This window comes from Cynoglossus semilaevis, chromosome 18, assembly GCF_000523025.1.
Source record: "Cynoglossus semilaevis isolate Cse_v1.0 chromosome 18, Cse_v1.0, whole genome shotgun sequence".
NCBI classification, from domain to species: Eukaryota; Metazoa; Chordata; class Actinopteri; order Pleuronectiformes; family Cynoglossidae; genus Cynoglossus; species Cynoglossus semilaevis.
The window spans coordinates 3,342,872-3,365,262 of record NC_024324.1 but is presented as its reverse complement, the minus strand read 5'-3'; the positions used below and the strand labels follow the sequence as shown (position 1 = coordinate 3,365,262).

Below are 22,391 nucleotides of genomic sequence, written 5' to 3'. Positions count from 1 at the left end.
TTTTTAGTCTGGGTTTTTGTTTTTTTTTTTTTTTTTTTTGGCCGTGGCGTTAGAGCAGTGTACGATGCTGATATTTTTGCATCAGTCCAAATTTAGCACACCGTTAAGCCGAAGCTAATGAACGTAAATGAACGCTTATGACGGCCCCCTCGCCACGGAAAACACTGGCCTGATATAAACAAACCGAAAAATCACAACATCATAATATTATATTAACAATATCACAAAACCTAGCTAAGATATGGCGAAGTTAAAATGAAATAGCTAATTTTAACGTTTATATTAATAAATTAAATTAAAAAAACAATAGAACTCAGCCCAAAAGAGCTAAAAGCTAGTCCAGCAAAAATAATAAAGTCAGAAAATAAATACACACCATGTATAACCATGAATGGTAGTCCAGTCATATTTAGATATATGGTTCTGGGCTGCTAACCCCAAACAAATCCTTTCGCTTAGTTGTGGACATATGAAGCTATTTAACGTTAACCTTCACTGTATGTCACCTCCATCTGCCCCTCAGGTACTACCACCATCTGTTCTCCCACTACCTGCCCCAGTCTCTGCGCACCCTGGTGGATCGAACCTCCAACTGCGAGGACATCCTCATGAACTTCCTGGTCTCTGCTGTGACCCACCTGCCACCCATCAAAGTGGCTCAAAGGAAGCAGTACAAAGAGTTACCAAGCCCACAGGTAGGTGGCACTGCATTCAAATTTGGTCTGCTGCAATATCAGCACAAGACTGGACGGCTAACAAATGTGGGTTTTATTTGTTTCAAGGGTACTAAGAGCGTCCCCTGGGCCAACCCGGAGCACTTTAACCAGCGTCAGGAGTGCATCAACACCTTTGCCAACTGGTTTGGCTACATGCCGCTGGTCCACTCTCAATTCCGGTTGGACCCTGTGCTTTTCAAAGACCAAGTATCTGTCCTGCGGAAGAAATACAAAGACCTGGAAAGGGCGTGAAATCCGGTCGAGTTTTGTGGCCTGTTTTAGAAAGACAAGTGCTCCAAACGATGGCCCTCAAGAAGACGTACCTCAAGAAATGTCGAGATGTGGGCTACGTGGTCTACATCTTGGACGCGGTACAATCATCAGACAGACCCTGGTGGACTGTTCTGGACTAGGTTTATTTAACGACAAAAAAAAGGAGGGGCCAAATAATTCTCCTATTTCCAAGACAACCGATCTTGGAAGAGCTCTTGAATAGGTCTCTTATCAGACAATGTGTGAACATGTGAACAAGTGCTACTGTGGTGACAGTAAAAGAAGGAATTTGTCAGTTTTGTGCCTGAAGCACCAGAAGAGAAGTGTATCTGTGCCATGCACTCCATCGGTGGATGTGTCTCCCAGTTATTGTGCAGGGACCAAGGCCAAGAAAGCAGATGATTTCGCACCAGAATTCTAACTGTAAAAATTGAAATAAAATTAAAAAGTATTTGTAAATGCAAATTCTGGGAAAGAAATGCTGAGTTCTTGTGTTATTTTATCATCACTGTGTGATTGACAGGTGGACAGTCCAATGTGAGACTTGATCTTTACTTTTGTGTTAATGACTACATTCATTCCTTATATATACAGTGGTCTACACAAGTATGGCCTTATTGAACAGGCATTTGCAGGCCGTAAAAAAAAAATTCAAAATCCAATTAAACTCTTGATTTTAACCACAATTCACTTTCTTTTTTAAATTCGATCCATTTGTTCCTCAAAACCAAATAATGACGCATAAAGTTAACTCCAATTTTCTTGATCAGTTGTTCGCACGAAACTGTTTTAGAAACATTGTTTCTCAACTTCATTTTTATAAACTTTGAGCCAATTCTCGGGTGACTTTGAAGGAATATCCTCTGCACAATTTCAGCAGCCAAAATAATAACTCTTTTTTTTTTCTTCTTCTTTCTCCATAATTGCCATAAGCGATGTCTCTGTTGTGTAAACAGAACCCAGCTGAGGTGAGCACTTCTCACTGATGGATTCACCGTTAATCTCTGGGATCAAACATGTCCTGACTTACAAACCAAAAATCCATTTTTTTTTTCAACTTCAGTGTTTAAACAGCAAAGACACTTGTATTTATATCTCTTACATAATTCCCCTGCTCTTGACTGAGGCTTTACTGAAGGACTGGAGTATAATGAGCAGCTCTGTGCATTAAGACAGACAAAAACAAATGTCAAGGTCAGAATAAGCTTCATTATGCGTGGGTAGACACGACTCTGCAATAGCGCTGGAATAAATACATTCCACTTTGCAAATGTCAATTCTAAATGTAGAAGACTTTCTTTAACAGTAGGCAGTAGAAATCTTTGGTGAATCACACATTTTTTGGAACACCTTTTAAACGCTTTTTGGCAAAGTTAAAATACAAAGACATCTTCATTAACCGTCTTTAATTCAAATAGGTTAGAATAAAATGTAAAGTAACAAGGTATGTTTACAAAAATCTTTACATGGTATGTATAAATACATAGCACCTATTCTAAAGGTTATATATATTTTATGAATAATTTATTAATGCGGTAACAAAGATGCTAACATCTTTAACAGCCTAACCTCTGGTTATTTTGTTTCTTCCTGAGTAAACCTTAGTTGTGTTTTGCCAATCGTCAGTCTTAGTGTCCTACTACTTTAATTCTTTTTTAAGGCTACCTGTTAGCTAAGTTTTTCCCAACCATTTTTGGTAAATATACTTACTAGCTTTTAGTTACTTTAAGCTAACTCGAAGCAATTTCTTAAGTGACTTAGTTATCATTTGGAGCCACCTGCTGTCAGACAGGGGACATGACAAACACGGCAGGACATTTTTACACTTTATGCAAAATTCAAGGTAATCAAAACCCCTTGAAAAAACAACACTGGCTTTTCAAGCATACTCAAATGCAAACCCTTGTCTTAAGTGTATTTTATTCAAAAAAGAATGGACCCAGGAGACCTAACATTTGTCCCTTAATGTACAAAAATAAATTCACAGACCGGCAAGGTATAAAAAAAAAACCCCTTCAGGCTAAACAGATGCGCTGTGTGACACTTAAAACTTGTGTCGATAAGAACATGCTCTCACACACGCACACACACACACTTATACAGAAATATAGACAAAGCACCCGAGATTCACAGCTGCCAAGAAGCTCATCTGAATTCTAAAAGCGTGGTGTTTTACAACCGGCAGAGCAGAATAAGTGCAAATGCTCCTTTTGTAAAACAGTCTTTGGAGCATCTGTGCTTCCTGTGAAAGTCGTCCAGACTGAGTTCAAATCTGTCTGGGGTTTCGAGGCTGAGCCTGAAGGTAAAAAACATCTCTCTTTTTTTTCTTTCAAAAGATTTTTCCCTTGTTTTTCACCTGAGGCCAGACAGGTACCGGCTCATTATTCAAAGGGTGGGAAAACAGAGAATCCTAACTTATTCAACTGAACAGAACCGACAGCTGGGTCATTTCTAAAGTGTTTTTAGGTTGAAACTAATTTAGCCCCGACTTGGACTCAAATTAAAGGATGACCCCTTTTTAATTTTAATCTAATACCTCTCCTGTTTTTTGTGTTGTGATATTTTCAAAGGTTGTAAGTGAAGTGGGGGCGGGGGGATCATGTGTGGTGTTCAGGCTATAGGTGGAGGAGGAGGAGGAGGAGGAGGAATAAGAAGGAAGAAGATCCAACATGAATCCAAGAAAAATTCCCACATTTCACCAGGTGCAATCTCACTTTATGTCTCTGTCACTGATCTGGGATCTGAAGGCCGGTCATTTCCTGAGCGTTAGCATGGCGGTGACGTCCCACAGCAGGTTCCTCATTTGGTCCATCAGCACCTTCATTTCCTGGTTCTTCTGACGCACCTTCTGTGGATGAAAACCCAACGATTGGAATCAGTACAGAAGACAGACAAGAGCTGCTGGAGGACTGGAGCAGGTTTAACGGCTGCAAACTGATGTGAGTGAATTAAACCAATTAATTTTAATAGCTTCACTTTTGTTAACAATGTCACCATGAGCATCATTAATAATTGCACATCATCTCAGTATCACCATCAACATCCATAATATTATAATTGTGTCATAAACATCTTTAATTTTTTATCATCATAATTATTATTTTTTATTATAGCTGTCAAATCATCACCATTACCATCATCATTGTCACCATTGTTATGATTATAATTAAAGTTTCCAACTACAAATATCAAGCAATTTCCAATAAAAGTTAAAAAAAATAAAAAATCAAAGACAGTACAATATACTGTGTCTTGTAGCATATATTTGTTAAAAATACCCGGTTCTACGGCTGCCGCAGCAGAGTAGCCAAGGTCAGCACCGCCATCTAGAGGCTTTTTGTTGCAATTATAAAAAAAGAGTCTGCCTCATGTCAGGAGTCGGAAATTTAAATATTTTCTTTGAGGGAATTGGAATAATCCCATTTTCCTGATTTAAAAAAATATGTTGTTGAAAGACTTAATCGGCAAACACATTAAACATTTTCACAAAAGTGAGTTTGTTAACAAAAACTGGCAAATAATCACGGACACACCTCAAGAACCTGTTGTCTCTCCTGGAGGAGAGCAGGATTACAGGGCTCCACTCTGACAGTCACCAGCTCCTCACCAACATATGGAACAAGCTGTAGACACAGAAGAAAAACATGGAATCTTTTTTTTTTTTAAATCTCTCCACTTGTGGGAACAAAGGAATTTTTTTTGAAAATCTCTCCACTTGTGGGAACAAAGGACAACAAAGGAAAAATGAACAGAGAGACAACGGTTTAAATAAATAACACAATTCCTCCACAACATTAAAATACATGGTAAACACAAGTGTGCGTTTCAGTGAATGAAATGCTTCTTGTTGACCTCTCCTGGATCCTCCTGCAGGTCAGCTGTCATCTCTACACAGCGTTCGTACAGCAGCCGGAGTTTCCTGAAGAGCAGAGCGAGCTGCCGGAGGTGTTCCTGCAGCTTCATAAAACGGTCCTGGTACATGGCCTGGTTCTGAGTCACACCATTGGGAAGCTACATGGACCAATCACAGATCTCCTATTAGTCTGGTTTCACACAACATCAGAGATAAACACGACAGGCTGACAGACTAACACGTCTGATGTCTTCTCTTACCTGCGTGGCTCGTGTGATCTGGAAGATCTCCATCGTGCGAGTAACAATGTCCTGGACCGTCTCTTGTCCGATGCGACAGAGGAACACGGGGGAGATCTCTCTCAACGCTCCCTGAGGGGCCATGGGCTGCTGACCCTGGGCTGAGGCAGGGTTGGGGGGCAGGTGAGGCTGCTGCTGTGGAGGGATCCCTGTCATTGCTGGTTTGGGAGGTAAGGAAGCTGCCATTGTTCTAGAACTCTGAGTGGATGAAGGTGGAGATGGTGGTGTGAGTTTGAGGGAACAGTTTTATACTCTGAAATAAATCAAGTATAACCTAGGTATGTTTATTAATTAATAAAATCATTTTTCAACTAGATGAAAAAGGGGATAACATCCTCAGTGGTTGGGTAAAATTTAATTGGCTCATTAATGTTCTCTAATACATGACGGAAACATAAATCTTAAATGAGATATAAACATTTTTTTAAATCACAACGGAGAGGACAAGGGCTAAACTGCGAGAAAATATAGTTATGCAATCTTTGTATGTCGCCCACTTTCAAGGCTTATGGGCAGATATTTTGCAATAGAATTACTAAACATTTATTGATAATAATAATGACATGTATTGACAATTTGTGAATAAACCCAAGCAGCAAGTGAACAAGTGAACATACGGGATAAATAGCTACGTTTAAAACAATGTCCTTATCAGTTAAATGTCCGTTTGAAGACAGATTAAAGAGGCAGCCTGCACCTGATTTAGCTTCTCATCGGTCTCGTCCTCCCCCGCAACATCCAGCAAGCCAATAACAAGTGTTAGAAGTAGTGTAATAAATGTTTTTACAGCCTAGTGGTAAAAGTATGAATGATGTATTGCATATTAACTGACTCTGCATGAGATAATAATAAATACATAATAAAGTTTGAATCTCTGACGGAGAAATTACATATTTGGTCGCAATATATATATCACGATTTTATAGTCAAATAATTCAGTCTCTGGACAAGTAACAAGTTAGTTATCTTTTCAGCCGTTTTACACTGTTTTTAAAGCCGGCGACAAGCCGGGACCGAAACTGATTTGAGCAGCTCCCTGGCTAAGCTAACGATGAACAAAACACAATGAAAAAAAAAGCTAAGTGCCTAGCGCTAGCATGCTAATAAAAAAACATACAAATGGGAAACAAACATACCTGGTTCTCAAAGGTCTTTGGGGTAACGTCTGTATTAAAACCACGAAAAGTCGGCGGTTGTAGCAAAAGTATCCTTTATAAGTTTAAATGCCACATATTGGAATCGCTTGTCGCCTCTTCATTTCATATTGTTTTGCCTTAGCGCTTTACCGCTTTCATTGCGTCACTTCCTGAAAGAAACATAAATCACTCCCACCGCCAGACGGCAGCAGTGTTGCAGGATTTCTTTTAGATTATGTCGATAATATAAAGCTGATGATTGACTACAAGGATTTATTATTATAGTTATTATAGTCTTTATTATCATTGTAACACGGGGATGGACAGAGTTTGTATAATGAAATATGTAAATAACGATGCATTTTTTACCTGGTGTAAAAAATGGTCAAATGAGGTCGTGACATTTTTGATTGGAAAAAGATATAGAAGCATTTTTACATCTTGTATTTTGTTCTTAGCATAATATAAATATTACCCAAAGACATGTTTCATATATTCTACATATGCCTTCTACAAATATCAAAAGTTCACCAAGTTATTTGCTCAACCATACCTGCTATCTGGAATGTGACACAATAAAAGTAAAACAAAATTCTTTTCTTATCAGGAAACTCCTACAGACTTTACACTCAACACTGTGTTCCACACATTCCATAGTTTATGAGTTTCTGTCTGTGCTTTAATCATGGTTTATACGATGATTAAAAGTTTCGTTTGAGCACTGGCTGATTTGTTCAGTAAGTAATTCTTTGCAGAATAATGAAATAATTAAAGAAAAATAGCCATACTTAATTAGACATAGATGTAAAAAAAATTTTTAAAAATCACACTAGTCCCTAGAGAATTTCTATTTTGTGCCACATTTTATTTAAGAAATATAAGAACAAAAACATGTCAAGTTTATATTCACATACTGTTTAACCAAACTTTGTGTTGTGGATAAATCAGTTTGACTGTGAGATTGACACTGGACGTCGTTCTCATTCCAACTTCACCTCAACCAAAACTTTGGGAATGATCACATCAGATAGGAGTCACGCTGAAGATGGGTGAGTTCCAGTCCTGCCTTACAGCCAGGAAAGAACGAGTTCGAGGCCCTGATGTTTACCTGGGCTCACTCCCAATGCCCAAAAACATCCAGACTGGAGGTTAAGTAATTTGATGGTTCCCAAAATTGGGGGCGTGCCCCCTGGGACCTTGGTAGAGAATGAACGAATGCTTAAGAGGGTTTTTTTTATTTCCTCTGCTCATGTGTTTCTGTAGTTGTACAGTTATCAGCAGGCCGGTGGCGTATATAAAGGCAGACGCTCGGGTTGGTGAAGATGATAACAGTGAAGACCAAGGGCTGGAGGCTGAGATGAAGACGTCAGTAATGCTGTTTCTCCGTCTGACTCTGACCTTCATGTTATTGGGCAGCACAGAGGTGAGTGAATGCATGAGATATTTAAAAATATAAACAATGGGAGGTTATGTCATAGCTGTGAGGCTCTTCCCTCTCACTGTGGTTACAGTCAAATTGGTCAAGTTCCTGAGAAAAACAAAAACAAAAACAAAAACAAAAACAAAAAAAATCCCAGGGGACAGGAACAGAAAGAAGTGGGATTTATTTAATTATCACTCACTTCCTGTACATTTTTACAGATGTTAGATGTTTGCAGTGTTTACAAAATACTTCTTTATACTGCAGTGTGGGTCTTAAAATGTATATGCTTAGATAGATTTATAAAAGCCCATCCCCATCTCTGGGTTAGCATTTTGCTCCATGGTTATTTTTCAGCTACCTTTTAGCACAACTTCACTCATTTTTGTCTATCTACATTTAGCTATGCTGCTAGCTATGTTTTTTTAAACAACTTCACTAATTTTTGTCTATTTACTTTTAGCTATGCTGCTAGCTATTTTTTTTTTAGCTTTATTTCCTACTGTACTGTGAAACTTGGATTTTTCTATTTTCCTGTTCCTCATTAGCTGTGAAACTTTTTCTATTTTCCTGTTCCTCATTAGCTAACATTTAGATACAGTGTATTTTCATTTTGGTTATTTTTAGGCTTTTTGTTAACTGATATCAGAGCTAGCTTCGAGCTATTATTTTTTATTTTTGTCAGACGCAATTTAGACATATTAAAACGATAATAAAATGCAATAACATATGCATGAAATGTGTTTACAAAATGAGTAGAAAAGCAGTGTAGAACTCCAACATCTCAGTTCATTTATAGCTGCCAAGTTTTAATTAGTTCAGACATTTTGACTTATTCTTCAGCTTCATTTGTACTTTTTTTTTATTTGCTAACTAAACTCATCTGTTTTAACACACCAGAGTCAGCGGAGGATAAATTGAACTAAGTAACTAATCATTATTTTTTATAAGAGGTATTAAATACAATTAAATATATCAATATATACTTTTCGTGAACTCTCAAAGACATTTTGTCAAAGTCGGAGGTTTATTCCTGACTCCTGAGGGAAGTCACGGAAAAACATCACATAGTGTATTGTTCCACAGATGTATGCAAATGCGTCATACTTCACGCTCCAACAGCACATGCTCAAAACTTTGCATGGAAAAACAGTGAGGTGCTGCAGGAAAAACTTTACCTGGTTTTGAAGATAGTTACGAAACAGTAGCCAGGTGAAGTTTTTCGGCTGCAGATAAGGATAGAACAGGGATATTTATTATATTCTTTTCAAACCCCTTTTCTCGTACTTTCATTTGTCCCTGAAGGTCAATCAGTGAGTGGAAACTTTTAGAGGCTCTTCCTGTTCAGAGTCAATGGCCCATGAATGAGATTGAAAAACTGTTTTGAATGTGCAAAATAGTATTGATTTATTATTGATTATTATTTATTATTATTATTGATTCTGTTGGTAATATTGTTTTAGTTATTATTAAATAAGTTGAAAAAAATTAACGATAATATTTAAAAAATTCAATTAGCTTTTTTAAGTTTCCCAGTGGAAACTACGCACCTGTAACTCAAATATATGAAAAGTATAATCACACAACCAGTGTATGTGGATTTAAACCATCAACCCCTCTCGCTGGGGAGAAAATAACTTGGGTCTTGCTCAACTCACTAGCTCCAGTCAAGGTGGGATTCAAACCTATGACCCTCTGATAACAAGCCCAATATAAAGGCCTCTTACGTACTACAACGAGGCACCATTTTGTTAATATCTCTCTGCTAACATGCTACTCCCTCAGTGTCTTTAATGGTGTACGTTTCTGTCAAAATTGTTCAATTGTATTCGTAGGTTTTTTTTTGTTTGTTTTTTTTTCAGGAAATGGGGATAAATAATATATTATATCACTGTAAAAAACAAAAACAAAAGATCCACACGTACTCTACAAAGTAAGATTTCAATTTTTGTATTTGCATCTCAACATATTATTCATGTTTGTAAAGACAGATAATGTACCAGAGACCCTCGACTACACCACGTTAACGACCAGTCGACCTTCGACTGCGACACCACCACCAGAGAGTAAATACTGTGCACACACACACACACACACACACACAGATACAACATACAAAAGTACATACTTAACAAAACCTTCCTGCTCCTGGCCCCCCCTCCCTCCTCCCCCACAGCTGCTCCGTCTACTTCACCTCTAACATCTACAGCGTGGCCTGGACCCACTCCCAGCCCCGGAGACACGGCCTCCACCGCTGCTCCACCCACCTCTCACACCATGTCGGCTACAACAGCAGTGAGAGGAGGAAGTGGAGCGTTGTTTGGCTGCTCCGGTCACGTCCTGGTGTTCAGCCTGGCTACACTGATCTACAGCACAACAGGCTAAAGAAAGAAACCAACACTTAAAAAAAAACAACTACATGTCGTTCTTAAAGCAAGGGGTCCCAAACTTTTCCATGCTAACCCCCCCAAACACCATTAGCTTCTCACCAGGGACCCACAGACCTGTGTTACAGGATATGTAGAGAAACATCCACTTTTAGAATGTATTTTCTCCCTTTTTATTCACTGTTCAATTGTTATTAAATCTGTTTAGATTAAGAAACTTGTTAACGAGCATGCGCTAGCTAGCTACACGCTAGCTTGTGGAGCCGAGCAGCTTGATAACAGGCACAAATCGCCAGGTCTACATAGATTACGACATCATTAAGGAACCACAGAACAGGGTTTTTAGAAACGTATCAAGCGCCGCCTACAGGCCAAGAAAGTTAGGAGTTACATGCCCCAAATACAAATTAAATCAGAAATGATAAAATATTTAAACTTAGCTTTAAGTTTGACTTAAGTAAAAGGTCAAATCACTGGCCAAACTTCAGATTTGATTAATCTGTTAGTATGTTGACGTTGAACTGTGTGACACTTTGGTAAAATATTGTCTCCTGCTGTCCTAATGTGGACATTAGGAGACTTCATGTCCCCTGAATAAAAGTGCCGGATCCTAAATCGCCGAGTCTGTCGTTGCATCTCTCTCAGTTAGAATGTTTTGTCCATTTTGTCCATCCATGGCTACACTGGTGGTTTTGCATTTGTGGTTTATCACAGGGGCTGGGACTGAGGTCAGACTTCCTGGAGAAGAACAGGAAAAATCTGAATATCACCTGTATATGACCAGCCTCTGGAAAAACAACCACACATTTCTACACGACCACTGCGGCAGTAGGGACACACCAGAGGACGAACATACTGAAAGAGATCGGACACAGAGAAAATGATGTTCCCTCAGGTGTTGGTTGTTCTGGTTTCCTTTGCGCTGCTGCAACATCATGGAGTCTTCTCACAGGTAACAATATTTTACCACAAAAGTCAAATCCTGCCTTTAACTTTCACCAAAAAAATTGAAAATATGTTAATTATTAAATTATATTATTTATATCATTTAAATTTTTAAAATTTAAGCTTTAGGTGACACTAAAGAAAAGAAAGAAAATATTCTGGTGTTTTTATGTATCTTACATACAAATTTAAAAAAAAATACATAAATTATTATCAAATAGTAAATGGTAAAATATGGTAATTGTTAGACTTGACAAAGTTAAAAGTTATTCAGAAAGAGGCTTAGTTCAGTATATATTAAAGTTCGGGTGTAAAAGTAGCAAAAAAAAAAAAAAACTAAACTGAAGACTAAATGATTCATTTCATTCTCGTGTCTTGTGTGACAAAAAACACAATTCTAGTGTCGCTTTCTGGGTCCTGTGGCCAGACTTTGGACATACATGGAAGACTGTGACAACGCTTTGTCCAATTTAATGTTTTCCGTCTTTCTAGACACATTCTAGACACACGGGCAGTGGTGGCTTAGTGGTTAGGGAACCAGACGTGGGTCAGGAAGGTTTTAGGTTCGAGTCCACCAGCTGCCAAGTCACCACTGAGGTGCTCTGAGCAAGGCACCGCCCCCACACGCTGCTCCCCGGGCGCGGTGGTGTGCTGTGTCACAATGACAAATAATTCACTTTCACTTTCACTTAAATCAGACCCCCACAGCCGCGACCACCACAGCCGCGACCACCACAGCCGCGACCACCACAGCCGGGACCACCACAGGCGGGACCACCCCAGCCGGGCCCACCCCAGCCGGGACCACCACAGGCGGGACCACCACAGCCGGGCCCACCATCACGACAACAGTGACTCCAGTGAACAAACAGAGCACCGTCTGCACCTGCGTGATCCTCCTAGGTGGAGCTTTAGTCCTGCAGGCACTCTGGCAGTGAGCGCCCCCTGGAGGCCTGTTTGTCTTATAGTGCATGTCTTTAACAGGGGCAACAGGCAGATATTTACTAATAAAAATATAATCATGTAAAAGTGACCCTGTCAGTTATTCTGGTGTAGTGGTTTTTTTTACTACTTTCTTGAAAAGTAGCTACTTCCTTACTCCAGTAGGTGGCAGTATATAGCAGCATGGGGGACACAATAGGAGACTCACTTTTGGAACATTTTCAAACTACGTTTTTTTAAATTGAAGCTAAAATACACGATTACGTGGTTAAATAGGAAATGGCTGTAGAAGGTGCAGTTTCCAGCACCTCCTACAGGGGGTGTTTCATAATGCAAAAACGTATTTATATTTGATTAAATTCATAGCAGTTCCAGGTGTTCCCTCTGTTGCAAAATTGGGCAATTCGTGGAAACAGCAGAACCCACTTGTGGGATATTTATTTGATTTTTTTAATTATTTTTTTTTTCAGAGTTTGCAGCTGCAGACACTGACCGACTCGCTCTGGGCTTTACGTTGAGTATCACTGCTCTCTGAGGTGCATTTCAGGGTATATTGTACACTATGTGCCATTTGTAAACAACACATGTCCATTGGTTGCTCAGTTTGGTATGCAAAATAGTGAACTTATCAAATGTGTTGTGTTCGTGTCATTATGAGGAAGACCTTTTTCTGTTCATCAGAAAAAGGAAGATATCTCATTAACTCATCCAACAACCAACTTAGAGACAACAACTCTCTCATCTCTCCAAACAAGATAACCATAGCAGTATGGTTTTAAATAAATGCAAACACAACAACTACAAAGAGGCTACGGATATTCAAATATGGATATAAAAATAGATTGTAAATGTAGGCAGTTACATAATTTAATTTTAAAAAAAGAAGGAAAAAACTATCAGGCCTTCTGCGATTGGTTGTACTTTGGCTCCCTCTAGTGGTAAAAGGAAATAGAACTTTTAATTAATTTTTAAGGTAGAAAACGGTGAATAAAATACAGAAAATTATTATTATTATTATTTTTAAAAATCCTGTTAAATTATGAGAAAATATTTTCAATACTAAAGAAGGGCAACAGAAGAACTTCTGCTGTTACTGATGAATCTGTTTGGCTCGAAGATGAATGAGGAAGAAGGAAGGAAATAAAGGAACACGCACAAACCTTCAGCAGACTTCCTAAAAACAAAGAATGTAAGGATGGGACTGAAGAGTGGCAGCTAGCTGATCAAACTGTAGCTATAGATTAGCTGACATAGTTGAAAGTTCATTAGAAAATCAGAGAAAATTGGCACAGATACATTTTTCACTTTCAACATTCACACAAATTGTGCAAATTCCAGCTACTCTGCATTCAGATAATCAATATTTGGTTACAGAAGCTAACCAATCGTAGCTTAGCTTCATGTTTCGTCAACATTCCTTCGGTCAGCAGGTCCATGAACGCCACACACCTTGTTTTTTGTTTTTGTTTTCACCGTGGTCTGACCTTCATGCTTAAAGATTAAGATCACATAAATGAGGAAATTGAGTCAAAATATTAAGGAGTTAAAAATTAACCAGTGGTTAGCTTCACCAAGTCGCTAACTTATTAACTTCAAGGAGAGATTGGATACTTTCACGAAACCTGTCCTGTCTCTATGTAATATAATATACTTGTGTTTAATAATTTAATAAATAAAGGAAGTATTCAAATAAATGAATGGCAGGAACAACAACTGAGAACAAAATGAGAACTTCTCATTTAAAACGTACATTTCCATCCAACATCCCAGTCTCTGCCCTCCAGCTCCATCCTACTGCTGTATTCACTACTGCTCCGTAAAGGTGCAGTACGTCATTAATACACACTGACGTCTTTGGCGCTGTGTATAAAAGCCAATGCAGAAAAGTTTTTGCTCAATTTTACGGAAGACTTTTTTTCTGGCTGGCTGGCTGGCTGTGAGATTTTACATTTTTCCACCAACATCTCTGCCATGGAGACTCCAGCTCTGCTTTCCAGACTTTTCTCTGTGGCTCTGCTCACTTTAGTCGAGGTAACTATGAAAACACATAACATCAAACGTCTAGAGAGAGAAATATTTAAGAGAGAAATACAACCATATTCAGTAGGTTTTTAATGCATATATATATATATGAATTAAATATATGAATATATTTATTGCATATATGTCTCTATATATATTTTATAGACATAAAATATATATTTATAAAGCCATATATATTTAGCGCATATATATATACACATATGACATACATCTACTGTATATATATACATATATAGATATATGTAAATCTGTTTTATAATAAAAAATATATATTTCTTAAAGAATATATGTGTTAATGTTGTTCCTCTGACAGGATATATTACAGTAAGTTATTGGTGGTGTATAGAATTTAGATTCAAACATTAAAAATTGTCCTTGGGTGTAAATGTGTGTTTGACCTTAATGGTAATGACGTTGAAAAAAAAAATGAAAAAAAAGGATATATGATGGTTCTTAAATATAGATATAAATAAATATATTATAATTAATTCTAAAAATTAATATATGAATAAATGGGTTTTTTTAATAGCCATGGAAAGTGTTGTCTGTGCATTACGTAAAAACAACTTCTGACCAGAAGATTCGTTTAAGATTTTGTGATGAGTATGAGTACACTGACCGCAGTTTTCTCCCCAATACTCCTGAACAGAGCCAAGTACATTATACCACGTACACCTCCATCTCTACACCTACGACTACACCCTCTTACCCTACAACGACATCTGCCTACCCTACGACTACATTTGCCTACCCTACGACGCCATCTGCCTACCCTACGACAACATCTGCCTATCCTACGACGACATCTGCCTCCCCTACGACAACACCCTCCTACCCTACAACGACATCTGCCTACCCTACGACAACATCTGCCTATCCTACGACGACATCTGCCTCCCCTACGACGACATCTGCCTCCCCTACGACGACATCTGCCTATCCTACGACAACATCTGCCTACCCTACGACTACATTTGCCTACCCTACGACGACATCTGCCTACCCAACGACGACAACTGAAAACCCAACAACTACAACTGACAACCCAACAACTACAACTGACAACCCAACAACTACAACCACAGCTACAGATGCTCAAACAACTGCTATCAGAACAACCGTCTCTCCAACTTCCTCCTCCTCCTCCTCCTCCTTCTTCTCGCACTCCCCAGCCTCTGACACTCCTGCCGCTACAGCTTCAACCCTCCTGCCCAGTGTCTCCACCAGAACTCCCAGTTTAACTACAAACAGCACCAACCCAACAGGCCCGACGATGATAACTACCACCCAGGTCTCCGCCCTGCACGGTGGAGGCTCGGCAGTCACGCCCTCTCTCCTGTTGTCTGTAGCCTCTTTCTTGGTTCGTTGTTGGTGAGCCGCAGGTATTTGGCTCATCAAGTGCACGGGTCTCCAGATATTTGACAACCACACTGCAATCTGTCACTACAAGGATTTGTCGGCAACAGTTTGCCAGCAACCAACAGAGGCAAGTTACCATGACTGGTCAATCAAAATTCATCATCAAAATTCATGCTGCTGTCGCATCCACCTTCCTTTTTCCTCACGTCAAGCCTTCCCTGAGGTGATCTGGCGCCCCCCAGTGGGAGACGTTCCTGCAACAGTTCAAAACAACTGATTGGGACAATCGACACGCTACTTGTCTTGTCTTTTGCTAATAAATTCAAATTAATACAAATTAAAATCATAAAAACAAGAACCTGGTCATGAATTATACAACATGCATTTGTTTATTGACGTCCATTCATACATCAGTCATTATCTCTGTTCAGATCTGATTGATTAAGTTCCCTGTGAGAGAGGTTGTGGTTGAAGACCTGACCTAGTCCTCTGACCGACAGAGGGCCAGCAGAGCCTGGAGGTGGTCTCCTTTGAAATGTTTCTGTGGGAAAAACGTGGGCGTTTGCAGTTAACTTCTCCTTTCAGACAATGGGAGGATGATGGCTGTTCTGTATTCTGTACATAGTCATGAGTCATGAACTGACCTGCAGGGTTGTGTACAGAGAAGTGCCTGTTAATTTGAGGAAGGCAGCTCTGATACACAGCAGGTCTTCCTCCGAGTGAGACACCAGGATTCCATGAACCAGCGAAGTCTGAGGGAAGAGGAAACACTCGGTGAGGGAACAGGAAATAGAAGTAGAAGTAGAAGTTGTAGTGGTATTAGTTGGAGTAGGAGTGGAAGTAATAAAGTGATAGCAGTGATTGATTGATTGATAAATGGATAAATGGATCGATGGATGGATGGATGGATGGCTGGATGGATAGATGGATAGATAGATGGATAGATGGATGGGTGGATGGATAGATGGATAGATGGATAGATAGATGGATGGATGGATAGATGGCTAGATGGAGGGATGGATGGATGGGTGGATGGATAGATGGATAGATAGATGGATGGATGGATAGATGGATGGATAGATGGATGGATAGATGGATGGATAGATGGATGGATAGATGGATAGATAGATGGATGGATGGATGGATAGATAGATAGATAGATAGATTAGTAATGGTATTTGTAGTAGTGTAGTACAACACAGTAGGTGTGTTCTTGACAGTATTTACCTTCATGCTGCTCAGTCTCTTGGCCAGGTACTGATCAGAGTTCTTGATACACTGAACTGTCAGGAAACAGGAAACTGAGTTCAGTTATAGTTATAGTAGTTAGAGTTATAGTTATAGTTATAGTTATAGTAGTTATAGTTGTAGTTGTGTCATCTTCTAACACTGACCTAACACCTTGAGGCCCAGTCGAAGGTCTCCTGAGAACCTCTTCTCCACCACCTCCTCCACGGTCTGTCTGCTCTCGATCTCCACTCCAAAAAACACTGACGTCGTCAGAGGAAACTCTCACATGTCAGACGTCAATCACAGAGACGGGGAACAGGAAATGATGTAAAACAACAAACGTCGCGATTCAGCATCTCACCTTTGTTGAGATGTTCTGAGGTTCTGGTGGTCAGGATGGTGATCCACGGACCTGGATCCACTTTTTTGGCCTTGAGTGTTTCACACAGTACCTGCGAAGAAAAAAAATAATTAGCCTATTTTAGCCAAAGGGTTAGCAAACAGCCAATATAAATGATATTGCTACAGTAGCTAAAAGATAATCTAAAAGAAGTTCAAACGTAGCCTCAAATGAATTAAACATTACACAGGAACATAATAATTAATAATAGTAAATAACAAATAATAAAAAACAACAATAAATAATAATAAAATCTCTAGGAAAAATGCTAAAATTTTGCTTTTAGCTGCAAAAATGTACCAACACACACCTCAGTGTCTCTTTGAACATATCCAACCATGACTTGTTTCTGTAGGAAGAGAGAGAAGATTTTTTTTAAATAAACAAATAAAAGAAATAATAAAAAAAATTTTTTTTTTTCTTCAGTTCATGAGATTTAAACTAGCTTAGCTCAGTTACATTTAGCCAAACAAACAAATAAAAGAAAACTCTGTAAAATTTTTTTCTTCAGTTCATGAGATTAAAACTAGCTTAGCTCAGTTACATTTAGCAACGCCACAACTAGCTTTCCAAAGTCTCCACTGGTTTCTCCTTTCAGCTCCTTCTCCAGATCCTTCTTATACACTGGAAAAGAGAAAATCTAAAATTACTTTTAATTATGTTTTTTTTCATTTTATTTTATTTTAAAATCATCATTTGGCACTCCTCTTTACGTTGACTGTACGCGCTGTAAATTTCCTGCAGCTTTTTCCCAGATTTTGTGCAGAGGATTTCCATCAGCGTCTCCTCGTCCGTGCCTAAACCCTGCCAAACACACAAACGCCGTTCCTGCAGAATTCGGAAACTGGGATCTTGCTCAAATGGTTGTCGTGGCAACCACTCACCACCATGCTCTGCTGCAACCTGTTGGCATCGTGCTCCACCGGTGACATCAGCAGCTCCAGCATCAGCTGCTCCAGATCTCCACTGAGAGCTTTCTTCAAACCAGCGGACAGTTCCTGCAACACCACGTGTGTGTGTGTGTGTGTGTGTGTGTTACTAAGGCTAATGCTAGCTTTGCTAACTCCACTGTCACTGACTAGTGAGTTTAGCTGTTGAATAAAACATCTACACCATTGCATCTATACCATAGCTTAAAGTTAGCCAATTAGCTAACCATTCGCTAACATTTAGCAAAAAAAAAACAACAACAAAAAACTCAGCGGAGAAATAGATAATAAAGAAATAGTAATAGAATTAGTTCAAGAAAATTAGGCTTAAATTTACAAGAAGAAAACAACAGTTACAGTTACATACTTGCTTATAGATACACCTTTAACATGATAAGAAGTTAATCATTAATCCACCTCTGTCTGGACCAAACCCTGTCTTTGTAGTGCACTGTAACATTTTTTTCCCAGAGTTCACTGCTGTTACCTACTTAAACAAGGGTGCGTTCAAAGATGTTAGTGTTGCTAGCATTTAATCAGTAAACACTGCGTCGTCGTAAACACACACACAGTGCTGGTGTGACTCACAGAGACTTCTATCAGAGCTTCAGGATGAACTTTTATACTTCTAGCTTAAGAGGATATATATAGTTATATTTTTAATCTTTGCTACATGTTGGGGACATATTCATTCTATCTTTTGTGGTCATTAAAACAATTTCATGTTTTTGCTTCTAAGGCCGGTTTCTAAAGTGATTCAACATAAAAAAATGTCGTCCTTACCTTTTGCGTTAACTCCTCAAAAGTGTTAACGATGACTTGTCTCTGAGCATTGCAGCGATTGGTCAGGATTCTCACCAGCGTCAAAGTGTCTGAACAGATACAGACACAAGATTTACATGTAAATAAAACACTATCGGGATGATCCTACTACGACAGATTCACCTTTCTTCTGCAGTGCCACCTGCAGGTCCATCGTGTCTCTGTCCGGGTGGAAGTTGGGGAAGGGTCTCACAGTTCCCAGGGTTCCCCAGCACATGTTCTGCAAAAGCAATAGCATCTGATTAACTGGATGTTCAGCTGGTTTATCTGGCTGACACTAGCTCAAACTACTTTAGCTGCACTTTGACAATTTCTGTATTCATATTAAATCATTTTTGTGGCTAATTTTTATTTTTGTTTCATCTTATGTATTTAGCCAATTAAAGCTACTAATATGCTAGATTTTACTAATAATCTGCCCCTTTCTTGATCAGATTTTGGGCTAGCTATAGCCATTTCTTGGCTACAGCTATTGTCCAGTCATTTGATGCTAATGTTTCAATAGTTTGTCCATAATTTCCTTTAATCACTTCTATAACCATTTCATTATAATTACAATTTTTAATGATCTTTTGCGTGGAGGTATTTCAGGAGTTGAGGTTAAATCAGGTGAATATTACAATAGTACTGCATTCCCACCTATCTTTTGTGCTGAGGTATTTCAGGAGTTGGGGTTAAATCAGGTGAATATTACAATATTACAATAGTACTGCATTCCCACCTGCAGTACTTAACCACTTTAGAGTAGTGATAAGATAAAGTATGCAGGTTCTTACTGCTTGTGTTGTTGTTTCATTATCTTCAGCTCTAAACTCTACTGAAAAATAAACAAAACCAAACTTATTTACTCACATGAGGTTTTGAATAATCAGTGTCCATTGTCTTCACCTGTAATACACAACATAAATGAACACTTCATGTACAATATTAAAAAGATATTGTGCATGAATTAAATTGTATTTTTCCTACCTGTAACGGAGAAACTCAGCTTTAGAAGAGTGTTGACACCGTTCCACACGGTGGATCAGTGTAACCTTTACTACGCCACACCCTCCCTTCACCGCTATGGTTACAGCTCCGAACCAATCGCCGCCCAGTTTCTTCAAGAGCCGCAAACAAAGGTGTGGTTTCTCCGACGGCCGCTCCGACAAAATAACCACTGCAATACCAGTAAAGGCAAACACAGAATCCTGAAAGTCAAGTTTGTCTCTCAAACAGCTGAAGGCTGTGGATTTAAAAGAAAAAAAGATTTGGCCAAAGGATTAGGATTAGGAGAGGAAAGCAGTAAATTCAAAAATATGAGAGTCAGAAACGTCACTGAGAGATTCACACCAGAGAAAAGGAGCAACCAACGAAGGGTTCTCACAAATTAAATTAAAGTTTATGAAGTTTTTGGTGGTAAAAAAAAATTGTTTTGAGCAGAGATTAGTCTGACGGCTCCACTACGTTTCTAACAGAAGGTCTTGTCCTCCTCCCGGATTCAAAGTTTGACCTGATTTGACCTGTCACAAAATCAAGTTGTTACAGAAAATGGATAAAGGAGTCATTTTAATGTAGTATAAAATCAAACCTTTTTTACTAAGTTGTTGGATAAAGGAGTCATTTTAATGTAGTAAAACAGAGTAGAAATGAAGACAGTACCTGATTCTGATCCGGTCTCCTCCTGCGGCTCAGCTCCTCACCTGCAGAGAACAGTGAAATATGAGCCTGAGTCTGGAAACAGCAAACAAAGGTGTTTTCAGCTCACTGGTCCACTTTCAACAAAACAAGTACAGAACAAAAAAAACAAAACAAACAAAAAAAACCCACCTGAAGTACAGTTCGTACCAACGTGGTGTGTGGTTGGTGTATTAGTGCATCCGGCAAAACCAGGATGTGGCAAAACCAACACTTTGTTTGATCAAATCATCGCTGTTGTTTCATCCTTAAATTTCAGCAAATCTGTGAAAAACAGATCAAGAAAAGTAGTGTCAGAAAAAAAACTAATGGAACAGTTGATTTTTATCCTGTATTCCTTGTGAAATACTTTGTCCATGTCTTAGTAGTATTAGTCAAAAAAAGTACACGTTCTGCATTTTATTGATGTAAAAATGTTTTATTTTTGTCTTTTTTTAACATTTTTAAAAACCGCTCCCCTTTACATGATGTTACGTTTAGTATCAAATATTAACAATCTGTGATGAGGTGACAGGTTTTTATATGAAAATTCAACAACAAATGAACAACAATGAAAAAAACAAACAAACAGTGTAATTCATCAGTAACTGAACGAACGAGAACCCATTTCATTGCACTGTCATGCTATGCGACAAACTCTGTGTTTACGACATTCCCCACAGAACATACAGTGATACGCAAACATTTACAACATATAAAAATAGCTTTAAAAAGTCATAAGGTACTAAAGGTCGTGTGCGCTAAAAGTCTCTTGGCCAAAGTCGATCGTTTGCAGCAGAAGGAAAAAAAAACAGTTTGCACAAGTTCGAAGCAAAACGTCCTTTTTGTACTTTGTAAACAAAATGATAAAGGAAAAAAAACAGGGAAAACGGCCTTTTTGTACTTTGTAAACAAAATGATTCAGGTCAGGAAAAGAAAAACAGTCGGGACTTTTGCGAAAACTTGGAATCGAAGACACTGGAAGATTGCAAAGCAGGTGTCAACGTTACTATAATGTTTTGTATTTACTTTATTCAGATAAAAAATAACTATAAAAGTGGAACCATGCAACATAACCAATTTTTCGAGCTTCATTTTAGCAAATTTTTCGTCAATTTTTTATTTTTTTTTTTTACCTCAGAGGAACATGAATTGTTAGATGTTATAATCCCATTTAGTGGAAAATTAAAAAGGAAAAAAATTCAAATTTCTAAGAATTTATGCAGTGCGAGTTATGAAAACTGTTCGGCCTATGAGGATCAACACTGGGGGCGGGGGTCACTTTTGCAACTCAACAGATGTTTTTTTTTTTGCCTCGAATATATTCCAGAATAACGAGGACAATTTAAAATATTTTCCTGACCATCTGGACAAATACCAATTTATCCAGATGGTCAAGTATGATAACGTTTACATAATGATGCAAAGCTTAGAGTAGTACTTTAAAAAAAACTAAAAAAAATTATAGTATATGGAAGGACATTGTTTAGTCTGTGTAAATATTTTTTGGTAAGGTAGTGCAAGTAAAGGCACAGTTGAATGGTGTGAAAATTAACAAAATGATTTTTATAGCAACTCTAGCGCCCACTGTTGGCTGGGCCGCTCGTCATTCTCTGGCATGATCACCACGTGGTCCTTATCGTACGTCTTTCCTCCTGAAGATATAATGACACCGCTGTTAGCGTGATGTACGATTTTTTTCTAGGCTTTATAGCACTTTGAATATTTATTCTGTTCGATCAAATTTTAACAATTTTTTTTTTTCATCTAATTGTGCAACACCACATTTTTTTAAATACCTTTGACATCCAGAACCATGCCGGGGAAGGTGAGGCTGGTGATGAGGCCACTCATCTGTGCCGTCCAGCTCTGGATTGGCTGTCGAGTCTCCTGCCAAAGAACCACCTTAGAACCGGGTTCTACGTTGCCCATGACTTGAAGACTCATGACGGGTGACAACTATGAAAGGGTAAAAACAAGG

At 38.6% G+C, this 22,391-nt stretch overlaps 4 protein-coding genes across 6 annotated transcripts in view; 2 read left to right on the top strand and 2 right to left on the bottom strand.

Moving 5' to 3' along the window:
* The window catches only part of ext1c (exostoses (multiple) 1c), a 63,241-nt gene extending 61,787 nt beyond the window's left edge, over positions 1-1,454 (top strand). The window contains exons 11-12 of one of the 2 annotated variants that reach the window (XM_008331124.3): positions 524-695; positions 783-1,454. In XM_008331124.3, the coding sequence (XP_008329346.1) occupies positions 524-695; positions 783-968 (358 nt within the window). In that variant the 3' untranslated portion in view covers positions 969-1,454. Of the gene's footprint in view, positions 1-523 lie in introns of both variants that reach the window. The other variant, XM_025065234.1, reaches the window with a different exon arrangement.
* A 727-nt stretch (positions 1,455-2,181) lies between these two features.
* LOC103393995 (mediator of RNA polymerase II transcription subunit 30) lies at positions 2,182-6,471 on the bottom strand. Its single transcript, XM_008331126.3, has 5 exons — positions 6,278-6,471; positions 5,103-5,339; positions 4,842-5,000; positions 4,523-4,612; positions 2,182-3,837 (listed from the first exon to the last, which is right to left on the bottom strand). The coding sequence occupies exons 2-5, from the start codon at positions 5,325-5,327 to the stop codon at positions 3,742-3,744; spliced, it is 570 nt and encodes a 189-aa protein (XP_008329348.1). The 5' UTR covers positions 5,328-5,339; positions 6,278-6,471; the 3' UTR covers positions 2,182-3,741.
* A 7,374-nt stretch (positions 6,472-13,845) lies between these two features.
* Positions 13,846-15,700, top strand: LOC107989938 (uncharacterized protein PB18E9.04c-like). The gene is made up of 2 exons (XM_017040957.2): positions 13,846-14,002; positions 14,664-15,700. Exons 1-2 carry the CDS (start codon positions 13,943-13,945, stop codon positions 15,387-15,389), a joined length of 786 nt encoding a protein of 261 aa, XP_016896446.1. The 5' UTR covers positions 13,846-13,942; the 3' UTR covers positions 15,390-15,700.
* A 40-nt stretch (positions 15,701-15,740) lies between these two features.
* Positions 15,741-21,272, bottom strand: anxa14 (annexin A14). 2 transcript variants are annotated; one of them, XM_008331127.3, is made up of 14 exons: positions 20,396-21,272; positions 19,724-19,979; positions 19,607-19,642; positions 18,878-18,974; positions 18,716-18,804; positions 17,888-18,001; positions 17,717-17,807; positions 17,548-17,627; positions 17,314-17,352; positions 16,965-17,055; positions 16,768-16,863; positions 16,601-16,656; positions 16,018-16,125; positions 15,741-15,914 (listed from the first exon to the last, which is right to left on the bottom strand). In XM_008331127.3, exons 3-14 carry the CDS (start codon positions 19,631-19,633, stop codon positions 15,855-15,857), a joined length of 948 nt encoding a protein of 315 aa, XP_008329349.1. In that variant the 5' UTR covers positions 19,634-19,642; positions 19,724-19,979; positions 20,396-21,272; the 3' UTR covers positions 15,741-15,854. The 2 variants fall into 2 exon arrangements, with proteins under 2 accessions (XP_008329349.1, XP_008329350.1); XM_008331128.3 differs by having other exon boundaries at positions 19,724-19,913.
* Positions 21,273-22,391: the final 1,119 nt, after the last annotated feature.

Excerpts from the sequence above, each read along its gene's own strand:
- LOC107989938 (XM_017040957.2), top strand. The coding sequence starts at position 13,943 with ATGGAGACTCCAGCTCTGCTTTCCAGACTTTTCTCTGTGGCTCTGCTC. Across the intron at positions 14,003-14,663 it reads CTCTGCTCACTTTAGTCGAG|AGCCAAGTACATTATACCAC; the intron begins GTAACTATGAAA and ends ACTCCTGAACAG.
- LOC103393995 (XM_008331126.3), bottom strand. The coding sequence starts at position 5,327 with ATGGCAGCTTCCTTACCTCCCAAACCAGCAATGACAGGGATCCCTCCA. Across the intron at positions 5,001-5,102 it reads AGATCACACGAGCCACGCAG|CTTCCCAATGGTGTGACTCA; the intron begins GTAAGAGAAGAC and ends TGGTCCATGTAG. Across the intron at positions 3,838-4,522 it reads AGAGACAACAGGTTCTTGAG|AAGGTGCGTCAGAAGAACCA; the intron begins GTGTGTCCGTGA and ends TTTCATCCACAG.
- anxa14 (XM_008331127.3), bottom strand. The coding sequence starts at position 19,633 with ATGGACACTGATTATTCAAAACCTCAT. Across the intron at positions 18,002-18,715 it reads TTGAGGAGTTAACGCAAAAG|GAACTGTCCGCTGGTTTGAA; the intron begins GTAAGGACGACA and ends GTGGTGTTGCAG. Across the intron at positions 16,657-16,767 it reads ACTGGGCCTCAAGGTGTTAG|TTCAGTGTATCAAGAACTCT; the intron begins GTCAGTGTTAGA and ends GTTTCCTGACAG.